We start from the raw sequence: 27,310 nt of genomic DNA, 5'->3' as shown, positions 1-27,310 counted from the left end.
TGAGAAATGAAACTGTCATGCTCCAGTCAACCTACTGCAGTAATATGGGAGTTAACTGCTAATGCATACTGCAGAACTCATACAGTACCATTGTTACTAAAATAAGCTTCTAAACCTGCCATCTATGGTTTTGGGAATTTTTCCAAAAATCATAGATAAGCATCTTTTAATTAGTTATCTGTCAAGCAGCTTAATTTATTTGACAGACATTGCTGACAAGAGAAGGTCTGTAACAGCCCCATAATATAGTGATGATGCAGTCTGCTCTTATGTGTGTGTTATCACATTGGCAAAGTCTGAACAGATATCATTATACATTGACAGAAAGGTGCAATAAAAAAAATAATTAAACTAATTGGAAATATATGAGTACCTTAAGATAATCAGCTGCTGGCTATATAACAATTAGATATATTTTGCTATGACTTTTTATTTTCTCTTCATGATTCCGTTAGTTATTCTCTTGCTTTATCTCGTCTCAGGTTAGACCACAACTTTTCCATGTACCAACAGTCCTGCTGAAGTCCTCATTTACTACTGTAATGTTAAAAATTACAACAAACAACAATGAATCAAGAAGTTGTATTTGTACTTTATCTTCCCACCTCCCAACCCACTACTAACTACCTTTAAGCTGTACACAGTTGTGGGGATGATCAGCTGGTTTATACAGCTTTCTGGCTTTTAAATAAATATGAAAAAACAGAACATGCTCTAGATTTAAAGGTGGAAAGAGAAGCCTGGCACCTGTACTTGTGACTGAAATACTAATATAAATGGGAAATTCTCCAATTTCAAAGGAGCTACCTACTCAGTAGGTATCATGAATGACCAGCTTAAAAGGTACACATATTGGACCAAATGGACCTGAAAATCAGAGATTTGGGCTTGATTTGGCTAACAGGTTTTAGCCTGGTAAGAATTCAGAGGGTGAAGAAATCTCTGTTGAAGAGAAATTTTAACATCAACTGACACTTAAAATGAAAGCTGTATTCATTTTGCTCAATCCTGTAGCCTGAAAGTTCACATGGTGGTAAGAACATCTTGGCATGGCTGAACTCTTGAATGTATTTGTTAATAAGCCAAATCTTTTCTTTCTTTCTCCTTCTCATTTATTAAATTATGAAGTAACAGACCTCTTGTTTCACCTATATAACTGAAAGAACAGTGTAATCCATGACAACAGTTTTAGGAGCAAAGTTCTGAAATTGACTTAGGTATTTCAGAGACCAGGACTTTGGCTCCATACAAATGTATTGCACACAGAAGAACATACAAATATAAATAAAACCACAATTTTCAGTGTTTGGGAATCATACATCACAGAAGTAGGTGTGCATTCTAAAGTAAATGTATTCAATGTAAATTATCAAAATAATATGCATTGGTATATTTTCAAATACTTTTCAACAATGAAAAACTTGCCAAACGTCATGACTCTATAAATTCTATCCAAAGCTAAAAATTCCAAGATCTGAAATGTTTGTTCAACAGCTAAATTGCTAGTATCATAGATTTGTTTTAGCCTTTCAAGCTGTAAGAAATAAAGAAACCTGTACAACTTAATGCATGTAATCACACATGAGTAACAAATAAAGCATGAAAAACTCCAGGAAAAAAAATGTGGCTTCATATTCACGGCAACTGAATGTTATCTTGAATAATTAGATTTTATTCTTGCCTCTTTTATTAAAATTGTATGTAATACTGGCCAAGTCACATCTTTCCAGAACAGACACTATGCATTTCTTGTATTCTGGGAGCTAAATTTAAAGCATGTAGGGTCTGATATGCAGCAGAGTTGAGCAATGCCTTTTGTAGTTGAAGTCAAGAATTTGACTTTTCAAAGATGCTAAATATACTAATCATTCAGTAAAACAAGTTTAGCTACATGCTAAACATTCAGAAAAAAAATACATTTTAAGTCTCATAAAGCTGTAAATTCTGAAAGAATTTTAGTTTTAATGTTTCCTCCTGTTCCCTACCGCCCCACATTCAATTAAGAAAACTGCCAAGTAATTTCACAGGATGTTATTAAGCCAACATTTCTAAACAACCAAGAGTTAGGTCATTAATGGCAATTAATGAAATTATCATATTAAAAACTCACAAGAGCAATTAGCACTTTGGAAGGTGATTAAATCACTTTAAAAGAAATTCTAAAATAATGAGGTTACTAGAGGAAACTCTAGGAGGAAATTAATCGTTCTCTATGCACCATATCATTTCAATTATAGACAGTAAATAATGCACAAGGGTATGAGGTCTCACACCAAATTATAGCATAACAATACTAGCTGGCTATTCATTTTTTGATCATCACCCATCCTGTGAACTATAAAAGAAGATATTAAGCTAATCTGATATGAAAATAATCCAAGTACTTATTTTCAATGAGTAGTATTTCTAAGGGGACACAGGCTGTCTCAAGTGCAGGTTATATACTTCAAATACTTTTCTGAAGTTTTGGAAAGAGTGCAACTAAGTACAGAGAATTAATTAGGTCATTTCCTGCTTCTTTTGCTAAATCATGATCTTGGATGACAACACAATGGAAGACAGTTATTCTGTCACAATCAAAGAGATATTTGTAGACAAGAGCAGCTCTGGATTTAAATGTGCATGTAAGTCAATTGATGTTGCTTTTGGGGAGCAGCAGCAAATAAACACTTAGTAATTTAATCTAAGGAGACCTGTGCTGAAAAAAATAAAAATGTCATTACTCATTTTTCTTAGTATATTCAGCATGTATTGTTCTTTAAAGCCTGGTCTGCCCTTTGTGCTGATGGCTTTTACTGCTGATATGTGTATGTGAGGATTACAATAAAAATAAGTTACAGGTACCCTGGGAACAAGACTTCTGTGAGATGTGATTGACATGCTGTTCTTTTTCCGAATATATCTCAATCTGTGTGAACAAACTGTGAACAGTCTGTTCAGCCAGGCTGTCTTCCTCCATTCCTCACCGTAAAGGAATGGTCAGGGAATCACCAACTATTCAGAGAGCTTGTCTTGTAGAGGGTAATGGTCTAGAGCTGTGGATATAGGTGCTTTCCTGGGGCTAAGAGAGAGATGTTTCTCCACTGATCTAGTTGAACAGATTTATAGTCTGTGGAGCTATAAACTGACCTGCTACATTGGAAGTAAAGATGTCAGACTGGATCTAACTCCTGTTAAAGGACCAACTATTAAAGGAAATTACAACAGTTTAACTGAAAAAAAGATCCAGACCCCTTCTATTTTTCAAATCCTGAAAAAGGTATTAAAAGCAAGCATGCACGCTTTGAAAGCTACTCCATGCAAGCTCCTCTACAAGAGGAAACCAACTGACTTTTCCATACTGAAATACCTACTATACTATTGCTGCACCAGTAAACCTTGGAAGTATGAACAAATGTCTTTTTTGTTTGTTTGTTTTAGTGAATTATACTATCTGGAAAATCTGGTCACGTATCTTGTATAAGCAAGTCCTTTGTCCCAGTGTTCTTGTTCCTGTCATTTGTTTAGAAAAACAAAGAGCTTACCCTATCAATTATTCTTTCATTTTCCTCATGTATTAGCAATTTATGCATTATCAAAGGTGTTCTCAGTATTACCCTTCTGTTCAGCTTACCTGGCAAGGTTTTGGCAGCATGGGGGCTGTAGGGGTGGCCTTTGTGAGCAGCTGCCCCATGTCAGAGCAGAGCCCGTTCCAGCCAGCTCCAAAAGGGACCCGCTGCTGGCCAAAGCCGAGCCAGTAAGTGGTGGTGTTCGCATCTCTGTGAGGGCAGATTTAAGAAAAACTTTTAAGAAACTGCTGTGCAACAGCAGCTGGGAGAGAGGAGTGAGAAATGAGAGCTATATCCCTGCACACCCCAAGATCAGTGCAGCAGGAAGGCAGGAGGTGCTCCAGGCAGGCAGCAGCAGTTCCCCTGCGGCCTGTGCAGGGAGAGGCCCCTGGTGGAGCAGGCTGTCCCCCTGCAGCCCATGGGTCCCACACGGAGCAGATCTCCACGCTGCAGCCCCCCCGTGGAGGAGCCCCCGGTGGAGCAGGTGGATGTGGCCTGGAGGAGGCTGCGGCCCATGGAGAGCCCCCGCAGGAGCAGGCCCCGGGCCGGAGCTGCAGCCCGTGGACAGGAGCCCATGCAGGAGCATGGGGGGGAGGTGCCGCCCACCCGTGGGGGACCCGTGCTGGAGCAGTTTGCTCCTGGGGGATGGATGGACCCCGTGGTACGGAGCCGTGTGGGAGCAGGTCTTGAAGAGCTGCTGCCTGCGGGCAGCCCCCGCAGGCTCAGTTCGGGAAGGACGGCATCCCGTGGGAGGGACCCCACGGGGAGCAGGGGCAGGGAGGGACCGTGAGGGAGCGGTGGAGACGAAGCATCAGGGACTGACTGCGGACCCATTTCCCTTTCCCCTGCGCTGCTTGGGGGGAGGAAGTAGAAGAAAGTGGATGGGGAGAAAGTGTTTTAAGTTTGCTTTTAGTTTTCTATGCTGTAGTCTGTTATCAATAGGCAATAAATTACATTTATCTCCATATGCTAAGTCTGTTTTGCCCATGACAGTAAATGGTGAGTGATCTCCTTGTTCTTATCTCAGCCCTTGAGCCTTTTTTCCTCATATTTTCTTCCCCTGTTCTTTTGAGGAGGGAGAGTAAGTGGCATGATGGATCATAGCTGCCCATCTGTGTCAAACCACCGCAGTCCTGTCCTGCATTTCCCTGAAGTGCCTGACTAGAAAGCTGCCTTTCCCACTGGATCCTACAAAGAATCTCACAGGCTCTTCAGTGCCTCTAGGACACCAAAGAGATGGAGAGAGTTCAGACTGCAGGAAGACATCCATCTCATACACTGCCACATGTGAATGGCAAGTCATCCCAAAAGAATGTACCGGATGATGCTGTTGAAAGCTTCTTTCCCTCAGCTAGAAAGCCTTTTCTTTGAAATATCTAAGTTTAAACCACGTTACTTAGTGATTGCTGCCCTGATACCTTCCTTAGAGCAAATGGAAGTTATGAAATTCTGTTTTCTCTAGTCCTCAAACATTCTCCTACTTAGTCCACTCTTTTAACTATCCATATTTGCTGCATTTTTATCTTTATCTTGCTGCAGCACGATAAAACCTGGAAAGAAGTAAATATTTTTTCCATGAATCTTTTGGATTCCTCCTTGCATGTAACTCTGTACTTATTCTGCTTAGCATATGAAAATACTCTCCGTATAGCATATAAAAAGCTCCTGAAGCAGCTTTCAGAAACCTTTTTCTGTGTGGTGCTATTGATATTTTCAAAGAATTTCAGAAGCAGAGCAATTACTTATTCAAGTTCTATTCAGTGTCAGCATCCAGGATTTGTTAATGTACGGAATAAAGCCAAATAATTTCTCTCCCTTGCCTGTTTTACCCGTTGGTGCCTAGCACTAAAAATTTAAGACAAAGCTGGTATGCAGCTAAGAAGGAAGTCGGGAATTTGTGATTTGTAACTCCTATTGATGTATTTCCCCTTCCTTTCTCCATCTGAAATGAAAAAATGAATCTGGACATTTTTTCAGATGCCTGTGAGACAGCTATTTTTTCCTGAGATACCTGACTCATTTCCTATCTTCCTGTAAATAATTTTACCCAAGAATTTGTCATCCAGTATTCTCCCTACTAACAGATCTTTGGCCTGTTTACCTTCAGAAATATTGCAATATGTTAGGACTTAAGACTAAAGAGATAATTAATATTCAGAGATTCTTTCTGAGGTATTCTATTTCGTATACTTTTCTGAAATTGAACACTAATTCAACCTTGGAAAGTGATGTGCTTAATAAACCTTTCAGCATATATCAAGATAGAAATGCTCTCTGCTTGCTTGGCATACTGTCAACACCATCAGAAAGGAAACGATGGAGAATAGGAGCCTGAACTGTAAGGTTTTACTAAGGTCACAGATGTATTTGAGAGCATGTATTAGATGACTGTCCCCATGAAATGGAAGATAATCACAGTTTTGCTTATATTTGTGCCTGTATACATATGTTTTATGGAAGTAGATATTGAATGATATTTGATCCAGAGATGCCAAATATGTTGTTATACACCATTTCCAAAGCTGAATGTAGACATACTGAAAATTCTCTGCAGAGAAATAGACATTGGCAATATTTCTCTTTTTGAGAGAAACCCCTGTCACAACTATCATTATGTATTTCAGAAAGATACCTATGAAAAACAGCTTTTAGAAACAGCAAGTAAATAAAATGCAGAACAATTGCACGACTGTGTTTTTTTTGTATGTTGGTTCTCAATGTTATATATAGGAAAAACTAACCCAAAGAAGTTAGCCAACATTACACCATTTGCAGCCTGGGTTTCTGCCTTATATCAACCCCCCTGCTAGACTGCTGCACCAATATTAACTAATAAGTGACGAGTAAGTCTCTTGAGAGATACTTGACAAAAAATACTCCCAGTACACTTAAAATAAAGCAAAGCAGAATCTGCTTTAATTTACACTAGGAATTGGGTTTACCTCTGCCAGGGGCTGAATAAAAGGAGAACAGCACTGGACCATGTCTTAGCATCTCAGGCTATGGTTTAACCAGATGTCTGTAACTGGTCCTTAGTATAGCAGTCTGTTTTAAAATATATGGCAGATTTTCTCATAGCACAGATACTTAAGAGTAATTTATTTAAATTAGAAATATCAAAAAATAAAAAAATAAAAATAGCCAAATCAACCCTACAGTTGAAAAGAGAAGAATCATTTTTTACATCACATTTCTTTGTTGATCTTGTTCTGGAAATTGTGAATGCTTCATACCAAATCCACTCAGAATAAATCTGATTAATTCAGAGGATAATACGACTTAAATAAAGTGCGAGTACTGATTGCCACCAATGTCATTAATTTTAGGAAATGCGTCTCTAAAACATGACTAAGTTTGCAATTATACACACTTAAACCACTTCTCTAACTACAAGTTTGTTTCAAATTATCTATACAAACTTATACTACACCAGTAAGGAGGTGCAGTATCAACTACAGCAGCACAAGCTGATCTCCTTACTAATAGTGCAAAAAAAATTTAAGTAATTAAATTACTCTATATTTAAAGTATCATGATAATGAAGATCAGAGATTGGCCTACAGAGAAGATAGAAATAGCTCTATATAGGACTGAGATATGGCTTTACAGCATGACTCACCTGAATTAGAATAATCCTATACTTTATATCTGCCTGAAATGATTTAATTTCACTGATACGCAACAGCTGTTGGTTTAAAAAAAAAAAAAAAAGGCTCAGCACAGCTACAATCATAACAAACAATGACCTTGGCTTATGTATCGTAGCCATGGTAGCAACTGAAAGGACTCTTCCCACAATGTGTTAGGAGGAGGGTTTTAATCGCAGTTTCCCATGACTGGGTGTCTCAACAGCGTAGCAAGGCTGAAAAAAGAGAGTTCCACAGTAGAGGAGGTTACTCCAAGGCACAAGATAATTTGTGAGGACATCACAGGAATTTTGCTTCTGTCCTGTAGGGAATACTCCTGCATTAGAGACTCTGCTTACAGCTATTTTTAGAATCACAAAACTGCACCTATAAATGGTGGTTCAGCTTTGCTGTATTTATATTTCTCTTTCAAAGGAACAGAATAATCTGTATGTGAGAAGTTGGGTTTCTTTTTTTTTGTGTCTGTGTGTGTGTTTCTTGTTAGTCTGAGCAGGAGAGTCAATGTCAGAACTCTGGACCTTGTTCTCAGTCTGACTTTTGAAAATTTCTTTGTGCCCCTATCATTGCATGTATAAGAAGTGGGCTACTACTCTAATTACCTCACAGGAGCATGGAAAAAATAATTCATCTCTTTCAGAAACAAAAAGTGAGAAGAGGCTTTTCTGGCTTTCCCTCTAGTAGGTGAACAGCTCACAAATTTAAATCAAAAAGTGCATTTTCTTCATCATATTTCTGGGACATGCAAAAAGCACAAATATGATGTGATCAGCTGGATTGCTGTGTTCACAGATGCCAAAAAAAGTTTGAAAAATGGGAAAACAGCAACTGAGGAGTTGCACAGAGCTTACATAATATTAAATGTAGGATTCACTGCTGTTCTAAAACACCAAAGCACTAATCTTCAGGTAAGTAAATTTCCATGTCAGTATATAGTTAGGCTACAGTACTGCATATGCCACAGCTTACTGGCATGCACACATGTTGCCTGAAATACCTACACCCTATCCAGTCACCTTGAACACAGCCCGAGAAACATCCCCTCAGCATTTTGCAGGGAAGCTCAGTAGAAATTGTTGTGTCTCCACTGTGGGTTTGCACTCTCTGCTTCTCGATGAGTTTGTATGGGCAGTGCTCCAGGCTCCATTTGGTAAGCTACCTGATCTGCATGCTTCTGGCAGCTACTGCCCTGTTTGATCCAACCCTCAGGCCCTTCCTCTTCCCATTGGACCCAGGGCTCCACTTATGAGCTCAGCTGAACTCAGTGCCAGCAACAGGCAGAACTTTCTGCTGACAATTGCTCAGACTCAAAGCCCTCCTTCTGGTTTGTTGTGAAGCTACTCAGTTAAGCTCATTGGCAGAATAAATGACTATAGCCAATAGGTCAATAAATGACAAATTTAATAGGACCGCATGGGAAGCTGCCCACAGGAAGCAAGGAATAATGTTCTGGTTGAATCCTACCTGCAAACAGGAGCTAGCCTTTTGTGTAATACATTCAAAGAAATGGCTATGTGCATAGAATCCTTCAAATATCCCAGAAATGTGTAAGAAAAAACTGCTAAGAAATTCAATCTGATTTATTGTGAAGGAAAGCTCTTATGCAACTGACAATTCTTGTCTGTGAGCCTCACCTCACTGATTTTGCTATATAAGCATAAAGCAGTCAAATGTAGAGCATCATTGCAGTGTAGCAAAATGGGGGAGAGAAATAAGGACTTCCCAATTATCACGGAGGGCAATGCCAAAGGATCATAGTGAATCAAATCTGAGCAGTTGGTAACCCCTCTGTTTGGAAAGTAGTGTACCCTTAGTGGGTAGAGTAGGTAGAGTGCTGCAATTACCATGACAAGATCCGATGATAATTGCAGAAATTAAAAAAAAATGACAGCAACAAGCAGTGTCAATGTCTTTTCAAAATCTACAGAGAAGCATAAAAAAAACTAGAGAAGTGAAGAGTGTGCAGGAAGTAGATGTCAACATTGGGTATGTAAGATAAGAAGAGAGAATACTAACATCTCTTAGTAATAATATTTCCCCAGAAAAGTCACAACATCCAGTAACTGGCACTCCAAGGACTAACTGAGTCAGAAGCAATATATTTTACAACCCTTGCTGGCTTTTTCTTCCATTGAATTTACCTGGTCACTTTTTGAATGCATGAAAAATTTCATCATTCTCTGCTCCTAGCATCAAGTTATATAACACTTTTGTTTTATCTGAACGTGCCAGACAGTAGTTTTATTAGATGTCTCCTAATACTTGCATTTGAAGAGGCAATGAACAGTCACTCCCTGCATGCCTCTTCTCTGTCATTAATAACTTTTCTTAACTTCTCTCTTGTTCCTCCTCAGTCTTCTCCAAAGGGCGGAGACCCAGCGCATGTGTTCCTTCTTCCACACTGCTACTGCTCATTGATCTGCTTTGCTGTCCCATGAACCTCTTCCAGTGTTTCTGCGTCCTGTTCAGGATGGAGAACTCATAACCATGTACAGAGGTCAGCACGAAGGAGCCGCTGGCTTCACATCGTGCCACCACAACGGTTTCCGTAAAAGCGGGTGGGGAAGGGGAGGGAGCAGAGAAATAATCCCAAATATTTAAAGTCATGGCTACCAGGCTTGATTCCTGGACTGTAACGGTTTGAAAAGTTAATGAGTGAGTAAGTGATGCCACTTCTAAATGTTCTCCTTTAAAACTGGTTTTACAGACAGTTGTGCAGAACCTCTCTAGGCAGGACTATGCATTGCCAGTGGAACAAAACTACTGCAAAAGGTAAAGAAAAGGTCAAATAATTTGGCATCATTCTCTGCTGGGAAATGCTTAGTATATAGTATCTGTTGTCAGCACTTGCGGGTGGGTGGTCTCTTGAGGATGGAGGCTGCATGGAAATTCCCATGTTTTGGGCAAAGAAACAAAAGGGACCTATTGCCTTGTAAGACATGTAGCCAAGAGGGGAGTGTCTCAGCTGACACTGCTGTGTGCGATTGAAGTGCATGGTGCTAGTGATGGAAGTGAAAATAAATTCAAGTACAGTACTGAGTGAACTAGGAAATTATCATTCATTCCAAGTATTGTTAATATTCCTTTAATATTTTTAAGTTTAAAATAGAAAATACACCAAAAGTGTGACTTTGTGAAGTTCATGGCAGAAGTTTACAGAGAGACAAGATGTCCTGTGAATTGCAAGGCTATTGCAGACAAGTGGAAATGATGTTTTCATTTGATGGGAGCTGTTTATTTAGTCAGTGTTCTATCCTAATTAAATAATGTTTAAAATGTCATTCTGAGCTTTTCTTTTTGCAAGAGTTAAAAAATAAAACTTAAATATCATTATATATATATATTCTCCATATATTGCCATAATGCCTTAATCTGAAGAAAAGACAGTGTACATTTTAATTAATTGTATTTGATATCTATGCTTAAGCACTTAGATGTTAAACCACCTCTGAAGAATATACTTTTTAATTCTCTACACAATCTGCCAGAGGCTGTAGCACTCATACCAACTTGTTTGTTTTCCCTACACTATAGCTCGAAATGACCTTTTTGCTGTTTAAATTGGTAAGCATGTGCAGTAAAAGAAACAGCAGAAATACATTTGTTTTGTTCTACAAAGAGGGTTTATTACTCACTGGAAGAATATCCCTGGAAGTCTATATTGATTATTATCAAGGCACCAGTGTGTACAGGTATTAGGGTACCTAAAGATTTAGGTGCCTTAGTGCAGAACTTTCAAAAACCTGCACATTGAATTCATTTAAGATTAAACTTAGCAGCTTTTGAAAGTCTTTCTGAGTCTTCTACCTAGTTATTATGTGACTTAGAATTTCCCTTATTTCAGTGACTTAGGAGTAAAACTGTAACCTCTTTAGGTGATAATTGCCTGAAAGGAAAAGTAGCCATAAAACTGGCTGAAGCACATGTGCTTTATTTAAGCTACTGTATCAGCTACCGCATTAACAGTGCTGCAAGAGACACCTACTTTTGTATGTAGAACAATGAGGAGACTACACTTACAGAAAATTATTGCAAACACATCCAGAAGAGCATTCAAGCCATTTGAAAAGCTGGAAATATGCAGGGTGAGAGCCTGTATTAAAGGCTTTTTATTTTGTCAGCTCTCAAGTCCCTGCAATTCATATGAATGCCTACCTTCCAATATTTCAAATACAACAGGACAATTTATGCTAGAGGTGCTGTTTTTCATTCCCACCTTTTTCACCATGCCTGTGGAAATGAGGTGCTAACTCTTGTTTCAGACTGCTCATTTAGACTTAATGACAGGCAGGATTTGAAGAAAAAAATTGCTCTTTAAAAATGTTGTTTTGCAGTTCCTTGGCTGGTCAGCACCTCAGTTTCTGTATTTTTTTTTTTTTCTTAGACTAAGCTGGCATTTCCCTCCTTTGGCATGAAGTCTTTCTTGTTTCTGTTATCTAAGATGGCTACTACCTCCTCCTCCTGTAGTCCTCTCATAACTTAAAGGAAGGCTAAAGATTTATGATCCACCCCCCTTAGCCAGAGAAGGCTGAGGCACACAAAAATGTGTCCCATTTCCTCTGCTATTTCCAAGCCAGATTGCCATCTCTTTGGCTGCCTTGTTTCCTCTCAGCGAGTACAGGGGTGCCACATGGTAAAGCCCACAAAGACTGTCTGCTGACCTCTCCTCCCACTTCTTCTGGTGCAGTCTTCTGGTTGCAGCCACCTTTTTCACCCCCATAGCACCTTCTCAAGGTGCTTGGATAAAGCATTCTGAATCATCTAGCAACAGCTAAAAAAGAGATGATGCTGATGTTATGTTCATAGTTAATTTCTCTCTGCAAGCTGTGCTTAAAGACTAACGGTTAACAATTCTGCACCTCAGATCTACAGACAGACTTTCTTGTCAGGGAAGAGCAAGAGTGGGACTGCTCCACAACAGAAGATGGGATGGGAGCCAAGAGAGCCCACCCAAAACAGGTGCAGTCTGACAGTAGCTGAGCAATGTGAGCAGTGCAGAGCTAGTGACAACAGGGCCATCAGGAATCTAGCAATCATCAGACAACTTAAAGGTAATGAATCAAGTCCAGCATCAACCTGGCAAGTCTAGTCTGCAAGCCCAGGAAAGGCCTGAGCACAGGTCTCACGAGGTTTTAGCTCAGGTAAGGAGCAGGGCACCTGGGCCTGAGCCTAAATGGAACTCCTAGGCCCAAAGCTGCAGAGTGCGGAGGCTGGAACCCAGTAAGGCTGGTCAGGGCAGTTAAGGTTGCCGGGCCTCGAGATTTCTGGTCTGGGCAGGTATATGAGAACTTCTGGAGCCACATGTGCTCTGTTCAGCGAACTGAACCCCACCTACACCACCAATAAAACTATATAATCCTCTGTACCAGCAACTATGTTGTTACCATATCCCAAATATACAGGAATATATATATATATCTTTCCTATGCTCCATGAGCTGGATCCAGGGAATGGAAAGTAAAAAGGGAAGACTTTCCATCAGCTTTGAAAGTCTTAGGGTAAGGACCCATTTCCTTTAGTAGAAATAAATATATATATATGAACAAGTAAAGTAGCAAAATCCATACCATCAGTGTTGAGCAGAAATCCACCAGCATGAATCTGGTATTTTATATATAAACAGTTCATTTTACACACACCATGGAGAAGAAAAAATAAATTATTTGGTCTCTTCTTCCTTCCTGTGTTGCTTTTGTTCTGTTTACTCGCAGCTGAGATATACCCATGATATTTTTTTTAGAAAACCACAACATAGTAAAGTGCAAGACTATCTGCATCCATGTAAAAACATCTCCTTCCAATGAGAGATTTAAAAATTAACTTCTTTTTTTTATTATTTTTTATTTTTTATTTAGTGCTTAGAAAAAGCTTAATCATTTGTATTCGCCATAGTCCTCACATATATCTGACAAAATATTTTATGACTTTAATATTAATGAGAGCACTTTTTTTTTTTTTTTAAACTCAGACACCTTCTAAGTTTCAGGTAGTCATATACCGTACTTATTTCTTTTACTTGTGTGTCTCAGCTGCCTTTCCCATAGCATATCATTTATCCAGTTACATCTTTGTGAAGTATATTACTTTTAATTCAAGAGAAATAGTTGTTGTGAGTACTCTAATTTATTTCCCAGGTCACTGATAAAACACTCTCACTTTCAATTCCTTGCAAACAACTTGGAATGAAATTAATGTGAAAAACGTTCCAATCATAAGCCAAGTATTGGTGAAAAGCTATTCTTCCCCCTCCCCCCACCCCGCCCTGCCAAATACATTCATAGCTACATGGCTCTAGTTAAGACCTACTGCCAAAGCCTTTTGTGTTTATGCAATGTTTTCATTTGAGATTTTCTTTCTTCAAGTGTTGAAACTAGTCATTAGCATGTCTGTACACATGGGATGATCTCATCTAACAATAAACATTTCTGAGGCAAAAAGATGTGAAAAAGGAACTAAATGATTAAGACTAGAGAGAAATCAGAACGATTGATTATCCTAAATAGAGAAAAATATATATAATGTGTTCAGCTATTTATACACATGAAATAACGTAGTGGTAGACAAACAGAAATACTTGGGTTAACTTTTAAGCTGTCCAAGTTCCTTGTGAATACTTATTTTAGATATTTTCTAAACTTTCTTCTTAGTTTGTGTTTTCCTATTTTTTTCCCTGTAGGGACTGTACATATGGAGGGTTTTGTCATTATTTTAAACTGCATATGTTAACTAAAAATTTAGTTTATCCTGATGAAATTTTCTCAAATAAATCAAATATTACCCTAGTTTCTAAGGCAGAAGTGAACAGTCACAAAATCATACATTTTTCTTCTAAATCATAGCAAGAACTTTCAGAGATAATATTTTTTGCATTTCTTAAGGTAGGATGTTTCTTTCATGTAAGTGCACTAAAGAGATTTCAATATATTTAGCTCCAAAGAAGGAATTATATTTTAGAGTACCAAAATCCATGCAGGTTCAAATCCTCGCATATATTATATTGCATTCATGGGATGTTAGTTAATACGTAGTGCAATATGATCCAACTCTTTTAGATACTTGGAACGAATCTCATGCCTCAGATTTAGTAACTAACCATAAAGAAAAAAAATGTCATTTACACACAGCTACAGAATTTAGTATGCAAGCAAGCAATGCAACCAGCTTAGACTCTGTTTTGCATCAGAAAACACTTACAATAAAGGGTATGCATACAAAAAAGCAAATGACTCAAAGCTCATTGAAGTCAAAGGGTTTAACAATGATGCTTAAGCTCTTTGTTTCATCAGGACCTAGGTGACAGCTAGCAATAATTCAGTATTTCTAACAATTTTAAATACTGTAATTTGGATTTTTATATGTATGTTGTACAAAAAGCAGACAGAAGCTGTTCTGAACAGTTCTTCCAATCTCCTATGACTGGATAATTTCTGATGGGTAACATGGAAGACAGGGCTTTCAGAACATGTCAGAACTGGGCTCTCCTCAGCTTCATAACTGCCTGTCTGCCTGCGTAACATTAGACAAGTCATAATCTTTCATATCTGCCAAACAAGAACCTTAATTCTTACTTGTCTTTGCAAAGTACATAGGAAAGTGAAGATCTGTTTGCTCTGGACACTTTGCTTACTTTGGGTCATCGTTATCCAAGACTCTCAATGAAATCAGTACAAGATCAGTCAAGTGGAGTTGCAGGTTCTAGCCTTCCATTTGTATGAGTGTGTGCATATAATGATGACATTGGCTTTGCAAAAAATGCTTTATGACTCCAGAGAGTTGCTGGCTCTGTAATAGTTTTTACTTTCCTGAAAATTTATGAAATTCTAGCATGACTATAGGTTGTTTGTTCTGTGACTAACTGAAGTTACTCATTGTTTTTTGCAAGATTATAAATCTTGTTAGTTATTAGAGTTTACAAATCGTATTTTCTATGGTAAGCTTAGTTATGACTTGTCAGAAAGTGCACTCTCTAGCTTATGAATAATTTCACATATCTGGAAAGATCACACCAGATCAAGTTAAGTATTCTACTTTAAGAAATGTGAAATATTTCATTTGGATTTCAATTGCCTTTGGAACAGTATAAGATCAAAAAAAAAAGTAATTATTTTGAAATTAGAAATAAAAATTTAATTTAAAATACCAAAATAGTAGAAGTGGGCCAGTGGATATTTTGGATATTTAAAAAGCATATCCTTCCCTTCCCTTCCCTTCCCTTCCCTTCCCTTCCCTTCCCTTCCCTTCCCTTCCCTTCCCTTCCCTTCCCTTCCCTTCCCTTCCCTTCCCTTCCCTTCCCTTCCCTTCCCTTCCCTTCCCTTCCCTTCCCTTCCCTTCCCTTCCCTTCCCTTCCCTTCCCTTCCCTTCCCTTCCCTTCCCTTCCCTTCCCTTCCCTTCCCTTCCCTTCCCTTCCCTTCCCTTCCCTTCCCTTCCCTTCCCTTCCCTTCCCTTCCCTTCCCTTCCTTTTTTTTTCCCTGACAGAATATGTTAGATCAACATTATTATGATTTGTTCAACAAAGAAATTTTTGTAACAGATTTCTCTAGCAGAAAATTGATTAAATATTTTTTCACCCAACAGTTAATTTGTTTCTGTACAGTACCAGTAGCCTCAAAGTCCAGCAGGCCAATGGCTTTCATGGATGTATCATCTCATGGGTGTGTGACAAAATGAAACTGTCATATGAATGGCAGCCATTCACTTGTTTGTCTCTTATGGGCTTCTTCATACAGCTCACTTTCTATGCACTAAAATGATACAAAGTCTACCTAAACAGTCTTCATCACACTGTGATGAAATGATCCATTAAATAAAAGAAGTTGTGGTTCTTAAAGAAGCTATAGGACTGTAAAAAAGACTTAAATTTAACCCTGAGTTTATATGTTAGGCAGTTAGGAGTACATTAAATGGAATCCTTATAGCAAAGGGACTACATTTAAACTGCTGTTAAAAAGGACTACCACCTGTGAAGATACAAGCTATTTATACACATCGTAGAGTATGAACATGGTTTCATATTTTAATGTGTTTTAAACTGAACAATAATCATTCAAGAATGAAAAGTCTTCCCTGAGCCCCATGGCACATGCACAAAGACTTTGCTTTGCAAGGAGTAACAGGCCTCCTCTTTCCTTCCCCTTGAGCTGCTGATGAATTCTGGTCAGAACCACACCTTTCCTCAGTCTGTGGGATTTTGTCATCTAAAGAAGAAGAAGGAAAGTGCTTAGACTGCAATTCTGACTGACCATAACATCCGTAAGGCTGTTGGTCAGCCCATCGGCATGCTGTACAGGGGTCAGACGCAATGTGGTTCTAGATTCACTGGAATTTCTCTTTCCATTTTAAAAACCTTCTGTACCCCAGGGTTACTCCCATTGTGCTGTCCGAGCAAGGTGGACTGGTGTCTCCATTTCCTTTTTTTTAGTCAACTGCAGACATGAGAGAAAGTAAGGATCTTGTGCTTTCCTACGGATTTGCAATATTACCAAGTGTAAATTTACCCACTTGGCTGGTATTATCCCACCCACAGTTTGTATAGATTGTAATTTTTAGTGTTATAGACATTTACCAAGTGTTAATGAAATAAAAATAAATAAATGAAAACCAAGAGCAACAAAAGAAAATCCCCAGGGTAATTTATTTTGTAGCTATAATTGTGCAGTCAGTTCAGTAAGTAGAACTCCCCAGAAGAAATGCATGGAGTTTGACTTTTCTTCCTTTATATGCAGTTGCTTAGTAACTTTGAACTCTAGCATATTTGTTTATTTTTCAGCGCTCACTTTAATGACTGTGACTGACGCATTCTTTCTAGTTTAACCGATACTGTGTCTCCCTCATCCAAGGTTATTGATACCTTGCTAATTATATGATTAAAGTTATCATTAAGGCTCCGTTTCTGATTAGGCTTTGAAATTTGTTGATTATCTGGTTCTAAATGATACAACAAAGGAGGAAAATGTTCTATTTATTATTAAAAATTTATACTTATTTTAACCTTTCCTTCTGAGAACTGTATGGACTTCAGTGGCTTTTGCATTACATTGTAAACTCAGTATTTTAATTAAAAAAATTACAGTTCTCAGAAGTTTCCCTGGAATTTATTATGACATTATGGCCACTTGGTACTTTTGATAAATGCTTTTAAGGGACGTTAGCAACCAGAATAGCCTGGGACTTAAAATCTGCTACCAGCTGCTGCATCTTCTTTCCACTGTGCTCTAAAGTTTGTTCCAGTTGCTTTATCTTCTCATGCTGCAGTGAAACTTGAGTAGGTGACACCAGAATCAAACACAGCTTGGAGTCCTCCACTCCTTCACTAATCAGAGTCTGCTACAGAGATCTTCTGTCACGCTTTCCTTTAAAATAAACATAAAATGTCAATTCAATTTTAATTTGACTTGGCATAAGTAAGAAATTTCCTTTTTATTCCTAGTCACTTTGTTACATTCTAGAAAGGTAAAAAACAGGTTAAAGACTTGTAACCAGTGCTGACAAATATAGGTTCCTGCTGGAAAAATGCTGAAATTAAACTTACACAAGCTGTATCTGTGGCATTCTAATTCCTTTTTATCTGAATTTTTTACCACTGAATATTTTGATACTGAATATGTGAAGACAGATTGCTATCACTAGCACAAAGAGCTAACAATGATGGCAACACTGACAGGCATTTGGAATAGAGCTTGAAGAATCTCAGGGGCTTACAGTAGAATACTTTTGAATATGTGATAACTTAATAGCTTCTCAAAGAGCAACAACTGCTAAGATCTTCAAATCCTGTATCCAACCTTTTTCCATACTGCTTACCCAGTTCTTGAAATTAATGTGGACAGAAGGGGTAAGGCAGTGGGTAGGAAAGGATATGAAATATGGTAAGTACAGGATCCGCAGCAACAATATATTCTAAATAACTTCAGAAAAAAAATATATAGATAGATTGAAAGTAATATTTCTATATGGGAATGAAAAACACAAGTCCATTCAGATGCATATTGTACGGATCATATAAATAAATCACATAACTTCAGTGTGAAACTGAAGTTTTATAAAATAAAAAAGAGTAACCTTGAAGAAATATGTTTTTATTGTAGGCAGTCATAATCCAGGAAGCATTCATTAAACAAAGGAACATACATCAGTAAAAGCACAGTAATGACAGACATTATACTACTTGCTTTACTGCTGTCTTCACAAAGTTAAACAAAATAGATTTTGTCTCAGAAAAGATCCTTGTATCACGTTTTTTAAAACATTTTCTATTTTACTCACTAGATAAGAGAGAAGAAAGACAAAACATACAATAAGCAAGCAAGTAGTTAACAGTCTATTTATTGGCTACTGCTGCTTTGTTGCAGCATTTTTGGTAAAACAGTTCTAATTGCTGTTTCTTGTAAGTAACACTATAGACTGATAAAATGCTATTTCTGGTAGAAATTGTATGTAGGTGTAACATGGGGTCAGGTTTCTAAATATTATTTATGTGTACCAGTGTTAGCAAACTAACAACAACCTATTCTAAGCTCTTACCAGAGAAAAAAGGGTAGAAATGATTTGTTCAAGCCTGAAGGAGAATTATTTGTCAGGAATGGAGCTTTATCCAAGAAGGTTTAGTCTTTAATATCAGACTAAAAAGTCCTACCCAATATGTTTGTCTGATGTGGATATTTTAAAAATAACATACTCTGTCTCTTCTGTTCCTTACTGTTAAGCATGGGAGGGCTGCAAGTTTTATGACAGCTAAGTACAGCATACATGACTGAAGAACAGACTTTTAAAGGGATTTAAGTACCTAAATCAATGGGAGTAATGCAGTTTTTGTTGTTGTTGTTTTTTGGTTGGTTTTGTTGGTTTTTGTTGTTGTTGTTTTTGTTGTTGTTGTTGTTGTTGTTTTTGTCTGTTTCCGTGCTCCAAGACATCTGCAGCACCTTGAAAAACAGCCCCTTAAGTTATCATAGCAAGTTTTGTGAGTTGTTGTTGTTATTTCTAAAGAAATTTAGATTTCTAAAGTTTTTACTTCGTTGCTTATTTGGAAACATCTTTCTTATATTCCTTACCTGCAGAAAAGTGAAGAAACATATTCTGATTCTGTGGCTCTTTAGAACAGCCTCATGTTAGTAGCTGGGCACAAGACCACTGTGAAGCTGGTGGAACTAGTTACTGCTACATTTACATGGCCTAGCAGCCCCCCAAGTAAATGTGAAAGTACAATTTATTACAGAGCTGGATGATCCATAGGACTGTCTAGTCACAGCTTTCACTCAGCAATAGCAGGAATGCAAATGCTCAGGGAGGGTAAAGCCAGGAAATCCCAGTAGCAAAAAAATCCTGATTACCTCTCCTTTTTGGATTTGTTTTGGATTCGTTGGCTCCTAGAACAGTCACATGGAAATAAGAGACAAGGTCTTCAAGAATATCCTATGGAAATATTGTTTCCCCCAGTCTACCAGACATTTTCCTCATATTTCTGCATGCGTTCACATCTACAGTTTACTCTGCTTTGGTAAGCTTCATGTTATCATTTAACACTGTAGGTCATTAATGCTTTGTTTTTGTTAATGCCAACTGAATAAAACTCTTAAAGAAAAAAGTACAGTTATACTTGAAATCAACTTATGTGTCAAATTCAAGCCTAATCGAGTCCACATTGCTTGTGCAATTTAACTACTTACATAAAATGTTCTTTCTAACACAGCATTTGAAGCAGGATTTCTTGTAAGAAATATTGAACATTTCACCATACAATGAGACACCAAACCTTCGATAAATAAAGGCCAATGGTACAAACTGTTCACCTAGAATGCTCTAGGTCCTGCCAGAAGAAGCTGGCTTTCTCTGTGTTGCAAAACTCTGTCCTTCCCACCATACACACTGAACTTTTATCATAACCATAACAGTGCCCCTATGTAACAAACATTTCCTGTTTACATATGCAGTAATAAACTCTTCTAGAAATTACCTTCTTTGCCTGCCATTTCTTATCTAAGCAGCAAGTGCATAAACAGAAGGCTGGAGTAATACCTTGCTTCGGTGCAATCTCAAACACAAAGCCAGATCTGTGTTTTATTTCAGCTGTGCAATTCAACATTCTCTGAGGTCAAGAAAAAAAGGTCAACAAGCATTTTCTTTTGTTTTGAGATTCGTGATTAGTTTTGCTGAAAGCGTAGGATTCTTCCAGTGATATTTTACACTGAAAACAATGTGAACTCAATTGTCATATTGTTCCATGCTGTTCTGCAAATACTTGACTGTTTCATTATTAAGACAATCAGTGAATTAAATAAGGGAAACACCTTCCTACAACATATTCTAGCAAGTCATCTTGTTACTCAGCAGCAATAACTCATCTAACACTTTCCAGGTCAAATCAATTTCCCAGGCCAGAGTTATGGGAGAACAAATAGGAAATCACAACTGAAACAGGCTGTAATTTTGTGAACGGAGAAGCAGACAACTATATTTTTTGTCTTTACCATCCCACATCATTCTGTAATATGAATAACCCTCCCTAGTAAGAAAAATCTGAATATGATTGCCAACAAACAAGTAGTACTATTTAGTATAAATAAGAGAGAGAAAATCTTTCAGTTGCATATAGAAAAATGCTTTATCTGCTAAAACTTTTTAATAGTTTCTGAGTCCTTTCCCCCTTACTAAAGTCAAATTAGAGAATTATTCCTTCACAGTATTGCTACTTGCATTGTTAGAGCTTCTGGGATTTCCATGATTTTCATTGAGGATGATACTGTGCAAATACAGAGAAAAAAGATGGTACTTTCTTCTCAGAGTGTAAAGTGCAAATTAAAGGGCAGTATAAGCAATTCTCTTTCTCGTATTGTAGTGGATTTAGTACCTTGTTCTTTATGAATAATATTAAAACATTATTTGTTCTCTAATACTATCAGTCTGGATATTTCTTCAGAGGAAAAAGGCAGTAATATGGGGCAGAAATCCCTCCTTGTGGCCTGTCAAGCAGAAAGGTTTTTTTTTTATAAGAAATATTCCAGACCAATGTCTTAAATGAGTCCTCCTTCACATAACCTTCACCCATGTTATCACTACAACTGGTCTCAGTGTTTCTCAGTAGCTTGCCTTGTTACACTGGTAAGAAATTTGAAAAAATCCATGCCACTCAAACACTTATTTTATCCTCTTTTTTTTTTTTTTTTTTTCACATCAGTGTTTTTCTGCAGGTATAACTGCATGTACTGAATTTCAAAGTAGGTAACTTCCTGCATTGAATTCTACTAGGGAAGCATAGTAGTATATGAAAAACCTTTGCATGTCTGCTGTTGGTGATAAAGCAATATGTGATGTTTTATTTAGTTTGCTGACAGTGTTAAGCAACAATCACAGCTTGCTCAATAAGGGAACCTGGGTTGCACGTAGAGGTCATTTGCGTTTCTTCTAGATTAATTCAAGATTAATCTCTCTAGCCTTTCCACATCAAATTTATCATAAACACTTAAAAAATTCATTACTGTAGGCAACTCTGAAGTAAATTAATTTTTGCACAATTCAGCTCTTAAAAATAAGACTAGCCTTAGAGGTCTACTATTTCTGCTGGTTCCTTTTGATAAAATGACTCATTTCCTTACTACAAAATTTCTTGTTACTGAAGGCATTAAACATTTTTCTGCCGATTACACTGTGAACCCCTTAACTATATGCTATTTGGATATATGAGGAACTCACCAAAGTGCACTAACATTCTAATCATAACTGTAGCTCTTGTTTCATGTTGTTTTATGTTGCTTACCAACAGTGTTTCATGTTGCTTACCTATAAAAGCAACACAATCCAATTTCTTAGAATGCTTTAGTCTGAATAAATCCATATAAAACTTTCTACGGTAAAAAAAAGTAGTGGAACAGGCATGAGGATTTTTGGCTACTTAAAATATATATATATATATTTCATGTATGTGTAGGAGACAGTTTTGTGTTATGAATCAGTGCACATATTTGAACTAATTATTATGTCACACATTGTTACACATTTCATAATTACATGATATTACAGTTACACAAATGCATAGTAATGCAGAGGCATAATTAAAGAATTACAGTACATTAAAATAGCAGGCCTATCAAACACAGACACAAATTTCAGATCAGCTTCAGTGCCTGAGCATAGCAGAATGATTTTCAACAGCAACCTCTGTGCAGCTCTAAACTACCTTCTACTCTCTGCAAAGAACACAACGTTTCTCTTCCCTGTACAACAGGTTTTCTTACTACTAAACTAAATATTACCTCTGAGGCCACCAGGTGAGCTTTGGAACTAGATGCATCTTATTTTGTCTCAGCTGCTGAATTTGTATGTTTGTAAAACAGCAAGTTCTGAAGGACAGGAATCAAGTCTAGCTCTGTGACTGCAGAGCATTTGACATTATTTGGATTGGTTACTTAATTAAATAGTCATCAAAATAATCAAATTAATTGAAAGTGTAACTCAAGCTTCTGAAGTACTCAGTAAAAGATTTACCAATTTTAGCAATGATTTAATTTCTTAATTTTAGCAATTATGCTCAGAGGACTGCCTACAGATAAATACGTTTTCCACAAGCTCTATATATATATAAAAAAGCAATAATATCTTCTTTAATGAATAATTAAAAAGAAACTATAGATAGCAAACTGAAGAATTATTTCTATGGTTCAATTTTTTTTTTTAAACAAAAACTACTTTCTTGCTTATGCAATTTGATTTTCCTTCCATCAAAACAGAAAATTTCAAGTTGTTTTTCAAATTCTTATTCTTTAGCAGAATGCTGCAAAATTGTACTTCCTGGAATAAAGCAAATACCATAAAATATTTTCATTACAGTATTTACTTTAGATATTTCCATTTATCTTTAATTTTAATACAAATATACTAAAGTGATCACAATTTTACCGGATTTTCTTTTTATATATATTAAATTGGACGTGGCTTACAGGAGAATTAATATATGAACCTGACCTTTCAGAGACAAAACTCTGACAACAGTACTCCAGCATAGCAGTATAGCATCAAACTGCTATAAAGTTAAATACAACTTCCAGAATCATGCAGATCTCTCTGAAAATTAAAAAAAAAAAGGGGGGGGGGGGGCAAAGTGGGGGAGAGAAAGGGTTGCAGATTGCTAGTGTATGAAAGCAAAGTTTTAAAATGAAAAACTAAAGAAAACATTTATAATCACTATTTCCACAGTTAAGAAAACATTTTTTATTATTATTATTTAAATATTGACATATTAAACATATTGTGACCTATATGTGTTAGGATATTAGATATTTTAAGATTCATTAAATGTCTTGTCCTCATTGAAGTTAATGTTTGTTTAGAAATACCTGTTTCTTTGCTTGCTTCTTGCTCCCTCAAAGTCTGATGCTACAAGAGACTTAAAGAAGACACATATAGGCACCCATCTACCAGATCAGACTGCAAGTACAGAGGCACAGATAGCTACATGACTTTTATGAAAATGCATCAAAACATTAATGTTGCAAGCTGAGAGGCGAAAGAGAAAATATTTCACTCTTCTTATGACCGGGACATGATTAGCAACAGCTCAAATCAGTTTAGGTTCTGAGCACTCAGCAAGCTCTCTGAAACCAAAGGAAAACCAGTTACAATTCATGCTAAGAACTTTTCAGGGATTGTCCTTAGTGTCCCACTTAAACTCCCACCAAAACCAATGAAAATATTTCATCACGTAGCTGTCAGTGGTTCTGTATTGATCTATAGCTCATCCAAACAATACTTTTTCAGGAAAGCTTCAATCTGCTGATAAAGGCCTTTCCTATTGTAAACACTAAATTTCAGGATTAGTTGCAGTACAGTACAATTTGAAAATACAAGAATAGTTGCTTCTCCTATAAACTAATCTGCTGACCATTTCTCAGCAAGTTATAGAAATCTAAGATTCCTGATTTTGCCTCATTCATCTCATTTCAAATAGTTTATCCTCTTAAAATAAAAGTGACTAAACCTGGTACCATAAAGATCCATGTTCCTCTGATTTTTTTGACCCAAATACTTTTTTTCCCCCACACAATTATGCTTAGAACAAAGTTACAGTAATAATGATTCATGAACAGAGAAACAAGTGATCAACAAAAGGGAAATAAGACGTGAAAGCAACACAGAAATTACACAGGAGGGAATGTATTTCCAAGATGGTCGCAATCTGTGACTTCATGAGGGTGAGGGAGAAGGAAGATCTGCCTGATGGAAAAATACAAGAATGTCAGAAACCCACAGCACCACTGTCTCCTCACCTGAGAAATCCTCTTCTTTCATACATGAATCTCCTTTAATACATGAATTCTAAGATACTGTTACTCTGCTCTTATTTTTTTTTTCCAATTAAACCTTTTTAAAAAAAGATGATACTCCAAAACAAGCTGTCAGGCTTGGAATAGGAATAGGAATGCATAGCCTAATTCCAAATCCTCTGGTCATCCAAGGATTACCTCTTCACTCAGAAAATAAAGACCTTCCAACCTTGCCAAATATAATAAAACTATTCTGCCTTGCAGAAAAGTTCCAGCTCAGAATTGTTCTGCCTGCAAGCTGTTCAGTTTGCTTTTTCAGTGAAACCTGAAGGCAAAGTTTAATATAACAGGCCTATTATTATTATTAAGCTGTAGGATTAAGCTGTAGGATTTCCAAATTCTTTTATATATATATATATATGGAAATATTTGCTTAGTTACTTTTTGGAAACCAGACCACAGCAATGCAGCTGTTTTGGAAATCAACAGCAGTAATGCATGGGAGGCAATACTGTTGCAAGGGCTAAAATGGAAATATCCCCCTTCAGACAAGTCCTATGAATCTATGAAGTTCAATCTGAGCAGGGAAATCCTCAATATTCAAGATTTTTACACACAGTATAAATACTATGAACAGTATATATATATTTTTTTCACATCAAATTGAGTTAAACCCTACTTTGTTCATGGAACATTACTGTAAAGCTCAGATAAAGAACAACCAGAAAACAGCAAAGAGATGGAGTGGATTCTATGGTACATCCTCTTCTCACAAAAAAAAAATAAAAAAAAAAAAAAAAAAAAGGAAGAAGGTCAAATTGAATGCATCTTCTCTCTGGGGAGCATGCGCTCACATAATGACCCTCTGTAGATTCAGGCTTGAAGAGCAGCTTGCAGTAGCTGCTTTCGCTTCTCAAACAGTATTAGCACGCTGACCTGCAATGCACCAGTACACATCTACACAGATGAGTGAAGCTAGATTTTGTTCCACATAGATCCTCGGCCCCACATGAGATATCAGCAGTTGTTTTGATGCCTAACTTTTCAGGATCAAACAGTTAAATAAATTTTGCTCGCATAGAAATTCATGATAGCAGGCAAATCCAAACCTGGGCTGTCCTAAACCATGTGGAAGGCCATCCTACTTTTAAAACATATGCCCTTGTGTTGCCCATAGTTGAGAAAAATCTACTCTGTGACTCCTACTGAAGGACCTTTACACCTGCACCTGCAGGTGTGTTATTGCAGAAAGACGATCCTTGTTTTAAATCCTTAGAGATTCTCAGCACTGTGAGAAATTTATTCTGCTGTTATTTTTTGTGTTGTCTAAATAAATGCAGTGTTTCTCCCTGCTCAGCATGCTGAATCCCATATCCTGTTTCCCAAGTCTCATTCTGAAAGGCTGGGGACTTGACACAAGTGTTTCACTACTGTCTGATAATTTGGTTGATATGAACAAAAATTCCTATGTTCTTTACTGAATTTCCTTCAATTAAAGACCCTCAAGGAGTAGTAGGTTAAGGTAACTGCTGCATATTTTGTTTCTTAAATACCTCAACAACTTTCCCCTTTCTGCTGAGCTTGTCCTCCCTACTTCATCCTGCTTTGGTCTTTTCCTCCTCCCTGAGCAGAAAATTTAAGTAGTGAGACTGCTGATTTATGTACCACAGGAACAGGGAGGAGATGGTAAGGGAAATGGGAATTATGGTGGCATGCAAATCACCAACAATGGTTTCTCCCTGCCAGCCTAAGGCCACAGCAGCTGCATCGCACCACCACTTGTCACAATGAAATGGTTCTACAAGTAGCAGATTCTTCCCCTCTGACACAGCGCAGAAAACAATTTTATGTGACTGCAATATTCACTTCCACTATCATTTTTACCTTTCTCTCCTTCCCTTTGACACTGTATCTTTTATAGTGAGAAATCAGTTTGTCACAAAAGAAAATTAAAATCAAAACAAAGAAACAAACAAAAGAAACTACAAGTCCCCACATGCCGCCAGTGGCATCTTTTTTTTTTTTTTTTTTCTTCCCTGGCTATCTTTATATATATCTACAGAACTATGATTAGCACAGAGTAGGGAAAAATGGTCTAACTTTCAACTAGTACTGTTAACCATTTGTTAATTTGCCTACAGCAACACAGATTCCAGTGTCAACCAGAAAACTGCCCCCCAAAAGCTACGGAAATGCTTGTTCAATTGGATCATGCTGCCATAGCCAAACAGTTAAGAGGGAATATCTCAGCTGTGGAGGGCTTTGCACTCTAAACTTTTGGGAATAGAAAGCATAATGAAGAGAAGGTGTGAGTGTTTTGACATTATCATATCAGACAACTCAGTGTATACAGAAAGCTGTGCAAATGACAGCAAACCTATCTTCTAGTGCAGATAAGAATAAAGTAATTTGTAGGCTATGATAGCTCTTACCCAGAAAGACTTATGCAAATTGGGTGGATAAGTGAACATGATAATAAATCATGTAAAATATAGGCTAAATAGTTGAAATTTTGTGTGTACAGTTATCCCACATGTACATGAATACATACATAATTTGCAAATGTAATTGTAGTGATTGTATATGCAGATGAATCCACTGTATGGCCAAATTACACAATAACTTGCTACAGGCATGCATAAATAAACACATCACAGTATTACTAATTTGTTCACATAATACTAACGCATACTTGAAATGCAAATGCAGTCCTGAAAACCTGATTGAGCTAGATGGTAGCAGACTCTTAATCCAGTCCACTCAAGGTCTACTTTCTGTTTGTGTGGTTTGTTTTCAGAAAGCTAGGACTCATTTCCTCAGCAGCAGGTAGGTTATCAGGTGAGTACTTCTTGTATTCTGAAATGGA

At 37.2% G+C, this 27,310-nt stretch overlaps 1 protein-coding gene across 7 annotated transcripts in view; it reads right to left on the bottom strand.

Moving 5' to 3' along the window:
* Positions 1 to 7,745, bottom strand: part of LOC310890323 (uncharacterized protein) — a 42,221-nt gene extending 34,476 nt beyond the window's left edge. For 3 of the 7 annotated variants that reach the window (XM_083819191.1, XM_083819190.1, XM_083819192.1), the window contains exon 1: positions 3,614 to 4,019. In XM_083819191.1, coding sequence (XP_083675317.1) covers positions 3,614 to 3,756 — 143 coding nt within the window. In that variant the 5' untranslated portion in view covers positions 3,757 to 4,019. Of the gene's footprint in view, positions 1 to 373; positions 1,984 to 3,613; positions 4,020 to 7,167 lie in introns of those variants that run through there. The other 4 variants (XR_014577175.1, XR_014577176.1, XR_014577177.1 and 1 more) reach the window with 2 other exon arrangements.
* Positions 7,746 to 27,310: the final 19,565 nt, after the last annotated feature.

Source organism: Anser anser, assembly GCF_964211835.1.
Source record: "Anser anser genome assembly, chromosome: Z".
NCBI lineage: Eukaryota > Metazoa > Chordata > Aves > Anseriformes > Anatidae > Anser > Anser anser.
Note: the sequence above shows the minus strand (reverse complement) of the source record. Positions and strands in the feature narration are given on the sequence as shown.